The 17,901-nt window shown below is 38.9% G+C and overlaps 1 protein-coding gene across 2 annotated transcripts in view; it reads right to left on the bottom strand.

Moving 5' to 3' along the window:
* CNTN4 (contactin 4) overlaps positions 1 to 17,901 on the bottom strand; it is a 1,030,428-nt gene that overhangs the window by 300,904 nt on the left and 711,623 nt on the right. For both annotated transcript variants that reach the window (XM_006868663.1, XM_006868662.1), the window contains 2 exons: positions 10,813 to 10,949; positions 5,164 to 5,293 (listed from right to left, as the gene is read on the bottom strand). In XM_006868663.1, the coding sequence (XP_006868725.1) occupies positions 5,164 to 5,293; positions 10,813 to 10,949 (267 nt within the window). The remainder of the gene's footprint in view (positions 1 to 5,163; positions 5,294 to 10,812; positions 10,950 to 17,901) is intronic.

The following is a 17,901-nucleotide window of genomic DNA, read 5'->3' as shown; positions in this document are numbered from 1 at the left end:
GGGTCGCTAGGAGTCGGTTCCGACTCGATGGCACCTGACAACAACAACAACAGATGGCACTTAACAACATCAACAAACATAGCATAAGCATTCTGTAGGGAATATCACAGAAAATTTCATGTTTGGCAATTCATTCGCAGTCCCTGTCACTGTATGATTATTTCAGTGAACACAAATAGTAAACATGCATGGAAGTATTAGAAAAGTTATCCTTTTTAAACAAATGCCTAACTTATTTTTTATATTATTGATAGAAGATTGAGTTTCTCAACGATTGTTGTGGTGGTGGTCAGTAGACTACTCACTCCAGGTCAGAATTCCTTCACAAATGTGAGAGAAAGGATGGAATTGTGGTTTAACCTAGAAAATTGGGCAGCATCCCAGCACTGCCCACAGGAGTATGCCACACGAGTGACCTTCATCTTTAACAGAAATTGTTGTTAGGTGCCATCAAGTCAGTTCTGACTCACAGCGACTCTGTATAAGGTCTCCAAGGTGGGTTTGAACCACTGACCTTGCAGTTCAAATGGCCCTTGTGTTCCAGTGCATTATCCTGCAGTGCCACAATGGGACTCCATTAGCACAGGAGAAAAGGTTTGGGGACAGTTACTTTAGGAATCATAAGTAATCAATGCTAATAGCCTAGCTATAAACAAGGGCACTTCTATTTATGTACTCCAAACCAGACCTACTCTAATATACCGACCTCTTTGGCATTTGTCCATCCAGTGAGTAAATCACTCTACATCTTCCTTTATTATTTAGCAGTTTCAATCCGTTAAATATAGGTATGTTACATACACAATAAATGCCCAGACAGAACATACAAAACAAGATCAAGGGGAAAACATTAAGTCTATTTTTCCTGCTGCTTATGTTGTGTTGCCTCTGACTCATAGTGACCCAGTATCTGGTTTCTGAGGCTGTAAATCTTTACAGGAGCAGAAAGCCACGTCTTTCTTGGCTAGATGATTTGAACTACACTATAAGGGTTCCCCATATCCTTCCTTGTTGTTGTTAAGTGCTGTCAAGTTGGTTCCAACTCACTGTGATATTTTATAGGGTTTCTGAGGAGCAACTAGTGGGTTTGAAGCGCCAAGCTTTCAGGTAGCACTCAGGTGCTTTTCCTACAACACCACACCAGGACACCTATATGCTTCCTTTTGTTGTTGTTAAGTGCTACTGAGTTGGTTATGACTCATAACAACTCTGTGTAGGGTTTCCGAGGAGTGGCTGGTGAGTTTGAACCATCAACTTTGTTGTTCAAACAGACTTTCTGATTCAATGCCTATCCTATATTACCACACATCTCTTATTTATAATTTAGCAGTAACTACTTAGCTCTGAAGAAAACCGCATATTTAACATGACCAGATCCTGGTATAGGATTCATATGTAGAACAAACACAAATTAAAAAAAAAAATTTTCCCTTCCTTTTAACAAAGCATGGGAATCTTGGTGTGGTACTGTATGATAAGTACTTAACAACAACATACTAAAGTGTCTTGTTTCCATTTTGTTTTTTTTTTTGTTCAATTAAACCTCACCAGGATTTTGAATAGCAGTTATTTGTTCCTCAAGAGTCAAATGAATGCTTTTCTAAATAAATTTTAAAAAGACTCATAGTAGACCATCCTTTTACAATTTACTCAACTAACAGCCATTCATTTTAGTGTATTTTTAAATAGTCAAATGCCTTCCTCTCACTCATTTAAGATGGATGTTAGGAATTTACCAACTCAAAACCTAAATGACCCTCACCTCAGTGATGTTACGGTTAGAAGGGAAAATGGGATATTAAAAATGGAAAAGCGTAAACTTATCATTCAAGCTTCTCTAAAACAGGTCTCAATTTTCCATCATTTTCTTTCAAGTTTAAACTCTACCTATCTATTTGAATAAAAAAAAAGTTATGATTTTTATTTATCTGCTATTGTTGAGTATTTACACAATACAACATACACCAGTTCAACATTTCTACACGCACAGTTTGATGACATGGAGGACATTTTTCACGTTGAGCAGGGATTCTCTCACCCTCCCTTTCTGAACTGTTCCTCCTCCTTTAACATCACTTTCAATCACTGCCCCTATGTTTCCCATCGACCCTTTCAGGTTGTATTGTCATTCTGACCCCGTATGGTGGTGGTGTTAAGTGACAAGTGCCATGTAGTTGGTCATAGCCATTCTGTATAGGCTTTCCGAGGCGTGGATGCTGGGCTTGAACTGCCGACCTTGTGGCTCAAATTGACCTTGCAGTCAAGCACATTATCCCACTGTGACCCCATAGAGATAGTTCTTTAAAAGAGCACAAAGCGCAGAGCATACATTCAGTTAACATATTTGAAAAACATTAGGGATGATGTACGTGTATGAGCCTCTCCTTGGTTTGCTTTTGAAGTTTGAGCTTTTGTTCAGGTCATTTCACTGCGATCTGGACTATTCTTGGTCTTCTGACTTTCCATATAGAAAGTACTGCTCAAGGTTCTGCTTGCCAGTTCTGCCCACTAGCTAAACTTCATTTCCTGAATTCCTGGAAGCTTTATTTTTACTTCCAGTTTGTTCCATTCACTGGTATCTCCCTTCTGTTCTAATGTTAAACATGGTTGTGATCAGGATTGTTGTAAACTTCTCAGGAGTTTCTTGCCACCCTTGGAGGACTCAAGAAAATGACTTGAAAGACTAGGATCAAGAATTCATTTGGCATTAGACAGTTCCAATTAGAAATGATTTGAAATAAATCTAAGCATGTAAAACTTGGAGCAGCGATGCCCAAATCTCAGGCTTTCAACGCAGGGGAAGGTATAGAAAGGGTTGAGCAAAGAGTATTGATTGTCTAATTCTCCACATATCCATCAAAAATACTTCTCAACTTATATTACCTTCTTATATGTATATTTTATAGTTTTCAGAAATGTGTATGTAGATATTATGTTGTTGTTGTTTAGTGTCATGGAGTCGGTTCATGTAGCTATTATAGATAACAATAATTAGTTTTTTTCATAATACTGTGATCATCTCTTATTACCATATTTTATTACTTTAATAAAGAGACTGACAAAATCTCATAAAATTATAAAAAGGTTCTCAGCCTTATGAATTGGCAAATACTCATTGGGAGGGCTTTAGCACAACATGGTTTGTTCATTAGACCACAGTCTCTCAAGCTTTAACTATTCCTACAACTAGCTGACACACTGGAGTCCTGGTGTGCAGGACATTAAACACTGACTGCTTAACCAAAGGTCAGCAGTCTAAATGCATCGGGAGCAACTGTACCATGGCTTATAGGGTTACTCTGAGTCACAATCCACTTGATAGCACACGGTTAAAAAGGGAACACATGTTTTTCCAGAGGAAATTTTTAAGCAATTTAACATCATGAATCATTCTCCAAAGAGTATCTGCAAGTATCAATAATTAGAGCAAACCTACACAGGGTGAAATGACTGTTTTAGTCCTGGATGAGACTAGGCTACTGTTAGCGCATCTACAGGCTGGAACCTATGTACACTTCATTTTGCTGTACACAGGGTTGCTATGAGTTGGAGACAAGTCACTAGCACCTAACAACAACAACAATATGCAGGTATGTTTACCTTTCCAAAAGGTCAGGCTTATACAATAGTGTTGAGAAGGCTGATTATTAGTCAAGGAGCACAGAGTGGTTCCTAGAGCTCTTTGGAAAAAAGAATTTGTGCAGCCCCCTGAGCTCTCACTGATTTTTGTTTTCCTGTTGAGCTGTTGGGCCATGCTGAAGGACAGGATGAGAAGAGAAGTTATGGACCCTTTCCCTTTCCTTTTCATCTTGCACCTTGTGGAAGCACATCACCTGGGGAGTAGCTACCTACACATGCAAAGGCCACATACTAGGCACCAAGAAGGGTGTTGTAGATGGGAAGTCAGGACTTTGACACTGTGCCAATCATCAGGGTCCCTTGCAACGCTGCCTCTCTCTTCTTACTGGGAATCTCTGGATTATGATTTTTCTAAGGATCATAATCACCGCTCATGTCCTCTCAATGAAGAGCGAGTATCAGAATCATTTACATTTGCTCTTTTTTTTTTTAAGGGGAGGGCTATCATCATCCTGGTTTTCCTTGTTGTTGTTGTTAAGCGCTGTGAAGTCGATTCTGACCCATATTTGAAGCCAATGTTAGGATTTTTCTAGGCACACATACAAACTGATAGTCTGGACTTTTAAAATATGTTTAATGCCCATAGACTCATCAATTTACTCAACTTATCCTTTCACTTGTGTATTTATTTAACTCATTAACTCATTCTTTAAAGAGACGCTCAACTACTTCATTCACTTAGCACATTCGTTCATTCTACATTGATTGAGTATGCAGCATGCACATCAGTGTTGCCTGGAGCACTGAGAATGAAATGGTGAACTGAATCTAATAGGATCCTTGACACCATGGAAAAGTTACATTACAGAGGAGGGAAAGGACAAAATAAGAGCAGAAACAAAGATATAACACAGCTGTAGATCTTGTTATAAGGAAGAGTTGCAAGAAAGTATAAAACGATTCAGCAGGAAGAGTGACTTGAGTGAGCAACAGTGAAGTGAGAGAGAAGAATGGGAAGAAGTTATTGAAATTAAGGAGAGGAAGGAAAACCACTCCAGGCAGAAGGGGAGTGGGGAGAGAGGATGGTGGGGAGAGAGGGTGACACAAGTGAATAGCAGAAAGGTCCGTGTGGCTGAAGAGGAAGAAGGAAGAGGCACACTGAGAAAGCTGTGGGTGAAGGGGTGGGCCAAGTAGTGCCAAGTATAGGAGGAACAAGATTCACTCTGCCAGCTGTTCAAATAAACCTTTCCAAACTGAGTCAGCTCTTTCTCACTCCGAGCTGAAGTTCACACCAAATCAGAACGGCAGCAGCAGACTCTAAAGCACTGCAGAAACACTGCTCAATTTAGAACTACGGTCGATAGAGGAATAAAAATGAGCACCAAGGGAGCTGTACTACCCATTGTAAGCATCGGAAGAGATGGATTCCGAAAGTGGTGTCTTCTTCCTGCTGGTAGACTCATTGCTTGTTTCTAGAGCAAAATCTTTAGCCTGAAAATTTCTTTACCCTTTTTCTTGAATTGAGCATTTATGCTTGGCAAACCACATGTTAGTTTAGTGATTCTTTTCAGTATAAAGACTCACCTACAACACTAAGCTCTGCATTGGAAAAGATAACTCCGTGTTTATTTTCTGCCACACACTGATACATGCCAGCATCTGAGAGGTTGACCACGGTTATGTTGAGCATTCCTTGCTCAATTTGCATTCTGTCCTGTGAAAGCAGAGAAGGAACATGAAAACAATGACCTTCTACAACAGAAACCTTTACGACAATTTAGTTCTACATTAGAGCAAGGGGGGACTTAATGGGAAGAAAATAGCTGTCACATAAGCAATTTACATAACATGATCTATTTATCTGTCAACTAAATTTGTGGCAGGTCAGATGCTAAGTAGAGCAATCAGTACATCCTTGGTAAATGGAATTTAAATGGTAGGATTCTCTTGATTTATCACTGATTTAATAGTGAAACCATTCAGATTACTATCCCTTTGAAAAAGATGAACTTGAAATTCAAAACGCTTACTTACTCTAAGGAGTTATGTAAACTAGGGGGAAAAAATTCAACCAAATTTACTGTTTACAGCATTTAAAATACTCAAATTAGGGGCAGGCAACACTCTGAAGGTTAATAGGATTATAATCTTCTTGGATTATGCAGAGGCAAGCATTTAATATCGGTTGAGGTTTACTAAAAAAAAAAAAAAATTAATAATTTAACGCTGCCTTACTTTATTGCTGTTCGTGACATGATTAAAGCTTGGGACCATCTGTTGGTAGCCAACCTGAGGAAAGCCAAGTTACTGTATGGAACAAAAGACCATTCTCATTTGTCAGCCTGAGGATATACAACTTGTGTTATCTATTTTCATAAGTACCACAAAAGGTCTCCTCCTCAGAAGACCTGCCACTTGAAGAACAAAAAAAAATATATAAAAAGGACTGGGTTTCTGTTTGCCACAGGGTTGCATTTTAGCTGGGTGGACACATTATTGGGTTTTGATCAAATCCAGGCATTCAGGTCCCTTGCATTATGTAAAAGGAGGAAAACGTGTTAGCTGGGTACCTCCACTTGAGCAATTTGTTTGACTTTAGCTTTTATATCTGTGCGAATCACAGTACCAAGAAGGCTCTCTTACAGTGAGAGGAGAAGTATGTAACAGGAGGTGGGAGCAGGAGGCAAAATGATTCCCATTCCTATTGGGTGTCTGCTCTGAGCAACCTGCAGGAAAAAGGTGCAGGAAAAACAGCACACTAACGTCTGGGCAGTTGGTTAGGCATATGCTTAGAGCAGGTACCCTTCTCTGGGAAGCCTAGGCAGGAAAACATCTGAGCACACACACACACAAAAAAAACAAAACAAACAAAACATGGGATCTCAACATGGAACCTGGGAAAATACCAGATTTCAGTGAAACTTTTGAAGTCAATGGGAAAATACAGTAAGGAAAACAAAATTGAACACAATTGTTCCTCACTCGAAGCTCTTTCTCTCCTCTCACTTCATTCTGACTTATTTGTCGGGGTCCTACTCCTGGTGTGGTGCTACAAGAACAGCAATGGACTGCTAACCACAACGTATGTGGTTCAAACCCACCAGCCGCTCCTTGAAAATGCTATACAAGGTCGCTATGAGTGAGGACCAACTCAATGACACTTAACGACAATGTGAACATTCCCTTTAGTTGTATACTCCTGTATTCCATCAATGCTCTTCTTGTGGTGCATGTGGGTTCCACCTTCCAGATACTCCTTTCATGATTAAGGAACTTTCCCTCTCCTCCAATGAGAAGAGTCTTGTCAGTTTACTTCGGAATCTCTCTCCAGGAACTGCCCTTGGCTGATGGGAGTTGCCTAACCCAAGGTCATACCCTCTTTCCCAAATCCAATGACTGATTACTACACTGGTGCATTGTCTGCTCCCATGCCTCAATTTTGGAGATGTTGAAGAGTGATTCTGCATTCTCTGGAGGTCTCTGCTGCAAGTACATCACTGTTTAACTTTCCCATGGCCAGTCCTGCCTCCCCTGCAGGTGATATTCGTCAGAACATTCTCCCATCAAATACACCTTCTGCATGCAAATCTCTTTCTGAGAGTCTGTTTCTAGAGAATCGGACTAAGATAGAGTGAAGAAAAGTTGTTGGTTTTTTTTTCTTCCCCCTCTTGAAAGCTTTTATACGAGTCACTTCGTGCCTTTGTAGCCCCCTGACCCCCACTTTTGGTAGCCAATGTCTAAGTTGCGCATCCCTGTCAACTCTGTGTACCATAGGAGTGGGAATGATCCTTGTTGTAAAGATTTGTTTCCACTTTTGAGCAACTAAAAAAAGAATAATATACAGAGGATAACTGGATATACTTTATTTTGGTCATTTTGGTAGAATATTTAATTTAGTGGGTACAGGCAGATTTAACATCCTCACATTTCCTTTAATTTTTAGACAGAATAAAGTGCTGATTTGGCAATTTGGAACTTTATGTGTTAATATAATAGATAACTGGATTAGAAAGCTTAGTGTAAGAAAGAATCCAGGTTTGCTTTCTTCAAATGCCAAATAAACATCGTGTTTTAATTGTCAAAACAAAACAGTATTTATGGTTTTCTTCCCTCTGTATCACATATTCTCCTCCTCATTCCTTTTCCTAGGGAAAGAGTTCTGGAGTCCTGGTGTGGCACAGTAGGATAAGTACTCCATCACAAAGCTGGTTTGAACCACAAGGGGGGAGGGTCAAACTCACCAGTCATTCCTCAGACACCCTATAGAGGGTCACTATGAGTTGGAACTGACTTAACAACACTTAACAACAACAACAACAACAGTTCTGGATATTTGAATCTAGGTTCCATTACTAACAATGTGACTTTAGGCAAATGGCTCAGTCTTACTTTTACTCATCTGTAAAATGGACATAATTATTTACACTTTCCTTCTACAGTCTCCTGCAAACATAAAATGACATAATACATGTGAAGTGTTAATCCAGGTTGTTGTTGTTGTTGCTAAGTGCCATCAAGTTGGTTCTGACTCACAGCGATGCTCTATAGGGTTTGTGAGTAGCAGCTGGTGGGTTTGAACTGCTGACCTTGTGGTTAGCAGTCCAGTGGTTATACTTTGCTAAAATTGCTTGAGACATACACTTTCTAAATGTGTTAGGAATATTATAATAATACAGCACTCCTCATTTACAAAATGTATATAGTATGAATAGAAATTTATTCAATTCACAAATCTATTCTTCAAATTTTTCTATTTTAAAATTTAAATAGTCTGTTGAAATTTTTATTTCAATGATGATATACTTCTATTATTTGTTTTGTTTTTTTATAAAAAAGAAAAACGACCTGCTTATTTTTTAAATGTTGTTTTTATTTTTATGGATCTAGTACGTTCATTTATTTCTCTGAGCATCCTAAAACTCATTGCTGTTAAATTTTTCCAACTCAAAGGGACCCTGTAGAACAGAGCAAAACTGCCTTGTAGGGTTTCCAAGGCTGCAATCTTTATGGAAGCAGACGGCTGCATTTCTCTACTGGAGAAGAGCTGGTGGGTTTGAAGAATCACCAGCCCTTTGGTTAACAGCCAAGCACTTCACCACTGGCATCACCTGGATTCCTTTTCAGCATCCTTGTTGCTAGGGACCCTCGAGTAGGTTCTGACTCACAGCGACCCTGTATAAGGTTTCCGAGGCTGTAAATCTGTGTAGTAGCAGAAAATGACATCCTTCTCCCACGGAGCGGTTGGTGGACTAAAACTTCCAGTCTTATGGTTTGCAGTCCAGAGCTTACCCTACACAGCCACAGCATCCTAAGCATACCTATTTTTCTTTCTTTACTGGACGACTCCATTGATTGTTCCTTGTGTGTTTCAGAATACTGATTTGCAAGCTTATTTTGAATGGAAGTTGTTTGCTTTTTTCCTTTTCTTTCTGTTTAGCAATTCTGTGGCTGCTTCCATTTTGTTCCCTGAGCCACCAGTCTAGAAACAGGTAGAGTCAGAACCTCTGGGAGGTCCTGCCCTGTATAACAGGGCAACACCTGTCCCCTAGCTCTGGCTCAGTCTCTGACACCTCACTTACACTGTGGCATCCGATTACACAAGGCAGCAATTTGATCCTTTCATCTGAAGCAACAGGTGGAAAGGGTCTCTAATCCCCTGGCCTTTGTACTGTCTTAGTACAGCATTTTTTACACCTGAATTCCCAGGTACCATAACTTGCTTCCATGCCCATGGGTTGCTGACTTCAGTCCCACTCATCACGTTTAGTTTTTGCTCTACTTATGTTTCACAGAGACATTAATCTTGTGCTTGAGTCTGTCACTGCTATGTGCTTGAGGCCAAGTGGGTATTTTGATGGTGAACTTACTGCCTCAAATTGTACAGAAGTCTCTCTGGACACACAAGAATAACAAAACCATACTGGAATGGGGCTTTGGATGCTGTGTTAGTTATTTACAGTGATGATAACAGCATTATCCCAAGTGGGTAGCTTTAATGAATAGAAATTTATTTTCTCAAGTTTAGGAGGCTAGAAGTTCAAATTTAGAGAAAGGCTCTCTCTATCTGCTCTGGCACGAGATCCTTGTCTGTTTCACTGAATTAGTGAATTGAAATATCCTCCTCTCTACATTTTGCATGGAGTCCTGGTGTGGTGCTGTAGGATAAGTACTGGACTGCTAACCACAGGTCAGAGGTTCAAACTCACCAGCCACTCCTCAGAGTATAGGGTTGCTATGAATAGGAACCGACTAGATGGTACTTAATGACAATAACAATAAACAATCAACAGCAACATTTCCTAAGAGGAAAATGCCAACATATCATAATAATTATTATTAGTGATCTTCATGCAGAATCTATCCTCCCTTGTTTGTTTGTCATACCATATTTTTGTTCCTACTCTGCTCCTTTTATATCTCAAAAGTGATTGGTTTAAAGGACATCTGACACTGATATGACCTCATTAATATAAATTAACATAACAAAAGAAATATCTTTTCCAAAATAGTATTGGTGGTGGTGGTGGTGGTGTAGTGTGGAGTCAGTTTCGACTCACAGCCACCCAGTATTGGGTTTCCGAGGCTGTAAGTCTTTACAGGAGAAGAAAGACTTATCTTTCTTCTGTGGAATTGCTGGTAGTTTCGAACTGCTGACCTTGAGGTTAGCAGGCCGACTCATAACCATTATGCTACCAGAGCTCCTTAAGATAGTATTACATTTACTTACATATGCAGTCTAGTTGGTTCAGATTCACAGTGACCCTGAATAGGATTTCTGAGGAGCAGCCACTGGGTTTGAACTGCCAGTCTTGTGGTTAGAAATCTAGTGCTTATCCTACAGTGCCACATCAGGACTTATATAGGAGTTAGGATTTACAATACCCATCTTGATGCGACACAATTTAATTCATAACAAATGTCAAGAAGTCACTCAACTTGCTAAGCAACTGGCTCTCACCTTCTACATTGGTAGATTTACATCTTAGCAAAATGACATGTTCTTGATCTGCATACCTTTCCCACAGTAATGGAAACATAACAGAAGGAGGCGGAAAAATGGATCTCCACATGATTCATCAACAGAATTCACCTTCACTTTTTCCATTATTATAGGCATTTGGTTGCATGTTATTTTTGAATCAACTCACAGTCTCCCTGTTTCCATAGCAATAAGTCCACATAAAACATTATATTCAATAAATACTAAGGCACAATTATCAACCATTGGCTTACCCGAGTTAACAGTGGTTCACCATTTTTTAGCCACCTGTATGTCGGCTTTGGCCTTCCATTTGCTTTACATTCCCAAAATACATTTTCTTCAATGGCTACGTGGATATCATTTATTTTTTGACTCCAATTAGGTTGAGCTACAGACATTGAAAGGCAAAGGGAAAAAACAAAAACATACGTTCAATGTATGTTCAGTTAACTTTGATCATACAAAGGAGCAAATATTTCTTGTTCAGATATTAATGTAAAGCATAAGACTGGGTACAAGTTCACAGAGGTTCTTTTAGAAGAAACATATGACCTTTCACCTTACTCTGAACCTAAAGTTTTGTTTCTTTAACAAAAATTTTTTTTAAAGTTTTTATTGTGAATTGAGTGCTAGTTTACATGGGAGAGCATCAGCTTTATATTCATTCTATCGTATTTCGTTTCATTGCAAAGATTTCAATCCCCTCCATGCATCATCATTCCACAGCATTTGCTTTCAATCTCTCTGTTTTTGTTTTGTTTTTTTTTTGGTTTTCTTTTTGTTAGTTTTGTTTTGTTTTATAAATGTACACAAAGTGCTCAGGAATATATAACAACTCAAACAACCAAAGGGTGGCCCCCGGCCACCAGCACACAGCCCCTCTCCCTCCTTGAGTCTAGAGTCCCCAGCCACTCTGTCTCTTCATGTCATTATCTCTGCCTCCATCTCTGGTGTTGCTGCTTCTCTGGATAGGGTCCAGCACTCTGCTCTTCTCCCTTGATGGTCCCAGGGTCCTCTGCTCCTGGACTGCCAGATTAACCACTCCCCTCCTTTTGTTACAAAATATCTACTTTACATTCGTAACATTCACAATCAGTCCTGATAGCAATTATTTACTATTGAACCACAAGAGTCTTTTCCCCATCTCCCTTCACCAGTCCCATCTAGACAAGTTGGAAACAATTCAGTGGAGATTCTACCTTCCTCCACACTCTCTGAAACTAAGCTCCTTCTTAAAAACGTGTAAGCCAGTCACTTCATGCCTTTGTTGCTCCCCCCCACCGCCACCCATTTTGGGTAGCCAATGTCTAAGTTGCCCATCCCTGACAGCCCTGTGTATGAAGAGGGTGGGAATGGTCTTTCCTGTAAAGATGTGTTCCCTCTTTTCAGCTACTATATCCATAACTATAGGTAAAGTTCATCAAATTGTAGTGGATTATAGTCTTTTTCCTCTAGTCGAGTTCTGATCATCCAGCCACTGAAGCTAGGTCAAATGGGTACTATCTGCAAGGATGGGCATTTTTGTACACCTCCGTTCACTTCATATCAGCTGGACACTTCAGTCTCCGCTCTAGTCCTCTGAACCAAAAATTTTTGTGGTGTATACTGCTGCTGGTCTTTTAATCCATATGAAACAACTGACTGTCTCCCCCAAAAGTATATATGTGTCCTTTCTGACTTTTAGTTAAGAGAAACTTCTACCATAATCTTGCTTCTTTTTACTGGTCCCATGTATTCCTAGCTACATACTATGTTGCCCAGATTTTTTTTTTTTTTGCAGCTAACGGTGACCTGTGACTTAGTTTAAGTCAATGATATATGTGCAAATGGGATGAGAGCAACTTCCAGACTATTTATTTAACAATGCTTGCCCTGGACTCTTCTTATCCCCTTCTCACTAACTGAAAAGGTTTAACAATTACAACAGCCTTGGATTCAGAGATGGGAGCTATATGCTCAGAATGGAATTACTGACCTGTTGGCCTTGGGCTTTGAGTGACTTTGTAGAATAAAGCAGTCGTGTACCACCACAGTACAAAATCTCATTCCCCTACCTATCTTAGGTACTATATATAGAGAGAAACCCATGTCAAATGAAGCAGGATATTGTATGATATAGTGCTGGAAGTGGAAGATTAGCCTCTTAGCTTGGAAGGTTCACAAAATGTCACGGGGGAAGAGCTACTTCCTCAAAGTAAAGTTGACCTTAATGACATAGATGAAGTAAACATTTTAGGACCTTCATTTGCTGATGGGACTCAACTCAAAATGAGTAGAACCAGCTACAAACATCCAACAGTTGGAAAATGGAATGCACAAAGTATGAATCTAGAAAAATGGAAACTTGTAAAAAATTAAATGGAACACAAAAAGACAGATATCCTAAGCATTATTATGCTGAAAAGGGCTGATACTGGTCCTGTGAAAAGGCAATTATATGGATTACCAGACTAGGAATGAAGAGTGGAAGAAAAATGGAATAGAATTCATTGTCAAAAAGAACATTTAAAGATCTATCCTTAGCTACAATGCTGTCTGTGATAGGACAACATCCATACACCTAGTAAAGTATTATAATGAAACGTGCAAAGGCCTGAATCAGGAAAACCAAAAGGGAAGAACATGCTCAGCATTTCTCAAGCTAAAAGAACTGAAGAAAAAAATTCAGGCCTCGACTTGCAATACTGAAAGATTTTATGGGTAAAATATTGAATGACACAGAAATATAAAAGGAACAGAGAGTAACTGTACCAAAAAGACATGGTCGATATTCTACCATTTCAAGAGATCACATATGATTAGGAGCCAATTGTCCTGAAGGAAGAAGTCCAAGTTGAACTGAAGGCATTGGTGAAAAACATAGTTCCAGGAATTGATATAATATGAATTGAAATATTTCAATAAACTGATGAAGCATTGGAGGAAATCACTCATCTATGCCAAGAAATTTGTAAGGGGGCTACCTGACTAACTGATTGGAAGAAATCCTTATTTGTGCTAATTCTAAAGAGAGGTGACCCAACAGAATGCAAAAATCATAGAACAATATCATTACTATAGCATGCAAGTAAAATTTTGCTGAAGATATTTCAAAATGTTGCAGCAAAATATCAACAAGGAGCTGCCAGAAACTCAAGCTAGATTCAGAAGAGGACATGGACCTGGGGATATCATCATTGCTGGCATCAGGTGGATCTGGGTTGAAAGCAGAGAATACCTGAAAGATGCTTACTTGTGCTTTATTGACTATGCAAAGTCATTCAAATGTGTGCATCATAACAAGCTATGGATACAATTGCAAAGGATGGGTATTCCAGAACTTTTAGTTGTGCTCATGAGGAACCTGCACATAGACCAAGAGGCAGTTGTTAGAATAGAACAAGGGAAACTGAATGGTTACAAATCAGGAAAGGTGTGTGTCAGGGTTGTATTCTTTCACCATACTTAATTCAATTTGTATGCTAAGCAAATAATCTGAGTAACTGGATTATATAAAGAAGAACATGGATTCAAGATTGGAGGAAATCTCATTAACAACCTGTGATATGCAGATGACACAACCTTGTTTTCTGGGAGCAAGAGGATTCGAAATACTTGCTGATGAAGATCAGAGACTACAGCATTCAATATAAATTACACCTCAATATAAAATGAAAATCCTCATAACTGGGCAATAAATAATATGATAAATGGAGAAAAAATACAAAGTGGCTGAAGACTTCATTCTGTTTGGATCCCCAATCAATGCTCATGAAAGCAGCAGTCAAGCAATCACAAGACATATTGCATTAGGCAAATCTGCTGCACAAGATCTCTTTAAAATTCAAGAGCAAACATGTCACTTTGATTACTAAAGTGGGCCTGACCATAGTGTTTTCAATCATCTCATATGCATGTGAAAGTTGGACAATGAATATGAAAGACTGTAGAAGAATCAACGCATTTGAATTATGGTGCTGATGAAGAATATTGAAAGTACCATGGACTGTCAGAAGAACAAATTGTCTTGGAAGATGTATACCCAGAATTCTCCTAGAAGCAAGGCTGGTGAGACTTTGTCTCTTCTTCTTTGCACATGTTGTCAGAAGGGACCAGTATCTGGAGAAGAACGTCATGCTTATTAAAGTGGAGACCTAGCAAAAAGAGGAGACCCCCAACAAGATGGGTTCAAATGTAACAATTGTGGGGATGTTGCATGACTGGTCAGTGCTCATTCTATTGTGCATAGTGTTGCTATGAGTCAGCACCACCTTGATGGCACCTAACAACATGTTACAACAGCTTAGCCTATCCCTTACTATACTTCATTCCCACAAGTTTTACAGATCATTCTTATGTGATTTTTGTCCTGCAAGACTATCATCATAGTTGCTTCTTATTGCCTGATTCCATCTTGACAGAATGTTATACAAAGGGAGTAGAACTGTAGAACCTCAAATCCTTGATTCATCCTTTCGATGTTTATCTACACATTCTTAGGAAACCAAGTCTTGGTCACAGTCTAGCAAGGGAATTCAATAAAGTACTTAATTCCCACCTTTCTGGTCACCCTTACTCAACAATAAAAACTATATTACATTTCTCTTGCTTCAATTGAAGCCACATTTTCATTCCTCATCCTCAAAGGAGATAATGACAATATTAAGTCCATATTCCTTAAAAAGTATTCATAAATACCAGCCTAGCTTAATGCACATCTCATGCCTCACTGTGAAGTTAAATGAATTTAGGAGAATACTTTTACTTTAATGAACCTGTTGAAGAACAGTATATCTATCTTTCAGAAATGTTATCTACCGACAGGGCATTTCTTTAGGGTTATGTCTACCAATGTAAATCTACTCATCAGAGTTGGTACCAGTATTTAATTTAGTTAGTTAAGTGCCATACTGTCACTTCTGACTCACAGCAACCCTGGGTGGGATTTCTGAAGAGCGATTGTTGGGTTTCAACAGCTACCTTATGGTTAGCAGTCTAGTGCTTATCCTACAGCATTATACCAGGACTCATTTAGAATACGCTTAGTAAGTCTTTTAGCTGCTTTGAGCTCAATATCTTCACACATTGAACATTCAAATCACTTATAATTTAATTCTAAGGCAATCACTAACATTGAGATCAAGCAGTAGATCTTACTTTCTCAGTAATAAAATCAGAAAAGCACTCAGCAAGCCACTTAGCCAGCAGAGGTCTCTCAGTTCCTGAATAAATGCTGCTTTCTCCTTTTTCTGTCTGTAAGCAATTCCATGTTTTACAAGAGAAAACCACAATTCTACAAATCCTCTATGGATGGGAAGGATGCATTGGTGCATAGGAAGGAAGAGCAAAAGGGTTGACTTAAAGAAAAAAAAGTTATAACATTAACAAGTATTAACTTGAATGAAGTATTATAATACTCATGCTTTTGAAAACCCTCATCCAATGGCTGTGAGTTGGTCACTGTTCTGTAAATTCCTGCCACAAATGCAGGGAACTCAAAAGGTAGATATCTTTTCAGCTCTGTGCTAAGAGGATTCTTCGATGTGTAACGGTAGAATTAATAGCAGCTGTGTGCATGATTTCACACTCCACCTGCTGAATACAGCCCCCCACAGGGTCCATGAAAATAAAGCAAACCCAAAAAGTCACAGAAATCTCTGTAGAATATTAGCAACTAAGTCCAACTTTTCAAAGGAAATAAACCAAATGTCAGAAGGGCAGATGTAGCCTATGAAGAAATGTGAAGTTGAAATTCAAAAAGGAAACATCAAAACCATGTGAGATTTAGACTTCAATGTCATGGACTCCCTGTAACACTTGGGCTTAGCTGTTGCTTTTTCTTAACAATATAGAAAGAGAAGAGCAAAACTTTGAAATCTCAAAAAAGTGATGGGGCAGGAATGGAGAGCCTTGGGAGAATTCTGAAAAGAACTTATTAAGTCCTAACTAATTAAATACTTTTAAAAGCTCATTCTGTGTCTCCAAAAGGGTTAAGGAGGTCAAAGTGCTTGGTAAGAGTGCTCAATGGTAGTTACTTATGTTGGTCCAAGTGATACTAACAACATATCCAACCTTTGTGAGACATCTTTGTTTTCAAGGTAAATTTCTTTCATAGAAGCCAAATTTGAAATGATAGAAGCATATTCTCAGTGATGTGAATATCTGGAATATTCATGGAAATCAGGAATAATATAATATAAATCACACACACAAAAATGAGACAAGTCTTATTTATTTTAACATACTGATTGTAGATCTACAGGACAAAACCCCACACAGTGTAGGTTTCATCTGCTATTCACTAGGATGGGATGAATCATATCTAAGTAGGTGACTTTTTCTACTAGGAAATAAACTCCTGTGTGGGACAGAAATTGGTCATCTGTCTCCAAGTTTCAACTTTGTTTCACTAGCTTGAAATTCTTGGATAACAAAGAGTCCAGATCAAGGCATTATGGGAAGCACAGTGTATTCCCTTGTTGGACATAAAAAATGTGGACACAGATCTTAAAAAGTGAAGATGTCACTTTGATAACTAAGATGCAATTGACTCAAGCCATGGAGTTTTCAATTGCTCCTAATGCATGTGAAAGCTAGATAATGCAAAAATGAAGTTCAAAGGAGAATTGGAATTGCAGGGTTGGCAAATAATACTGAATATGCCATCAATTACCAGAAGAATTAAGTAGACAGTCTTGAAAGGAGTACATATAAAATGCTCCTTTAAAGCAAGGATGGGAAGTCTTTATCTCACTTTGGGCACATTATTAGATGGGACCAATCTCTCATCATGCTTGGTAAAGTAGAAGGTCAGGACAAACAAGGAAGACCATCAGTGAGATGAACTGATACACTGTAGCAGCTGCCACAATCACTCAGACACAGCAATGATTGTGAAGCTGACCCAGGACTGGCCAACTTTACATTTTGTTATAAGACTCCTTCTGTAACTCAACAGCAACTAACAACATGTTGTGGTTGTTAAGTGTCATTGACTTGGTTCAGACCCATAGTGACACTGTATAGGTTTTCTGAGGAGCAGCTAGTGAACTTGAACCACCAACCTCGTGATCCAAACTGACTTTGCCTTCTAACACATTAGCCCACAGAAGTACATCAGGACTCCTAATAAAATGTTACTTACTGCTTAAGGTTTAGGTTCACCAACATTTTATAACTTTATTTCTATATTATAGCATCTAGTCAGGGCTGACCACGTTAGTTCATAGCAATTATCTCAGAATAAGACTGTATGTATCTAAATCTCTTTAAAATAATATATGTTGTTGTTGTCAGGTGCCATCGAGTCGGAACCGACTCATAGCGACTCCATGCACAGCAGAACGAAACAATGTTCGATC

This window comes from Chrysochloris asiatica, unplaced genomic scaffold (genome assembly GCF_000296735.1).
Source record: "Chrysochloris asiatica unplaced genomic scaffold, ChrAsi1.0 scaffold00121, whole genome shotgun sequence".
Classification (NCBI taxonomy): Eukaryota; Metazoa; Chordata; class Mammalia; order Afrosoricida; family Chrysochloridae; genus Chrysochloris; species Chrysochloris asiatica.
Note: the sequence above shows the minus strand (reverse complement) of the source record. Positions and strands in the feature narration are given on the sequence as shown.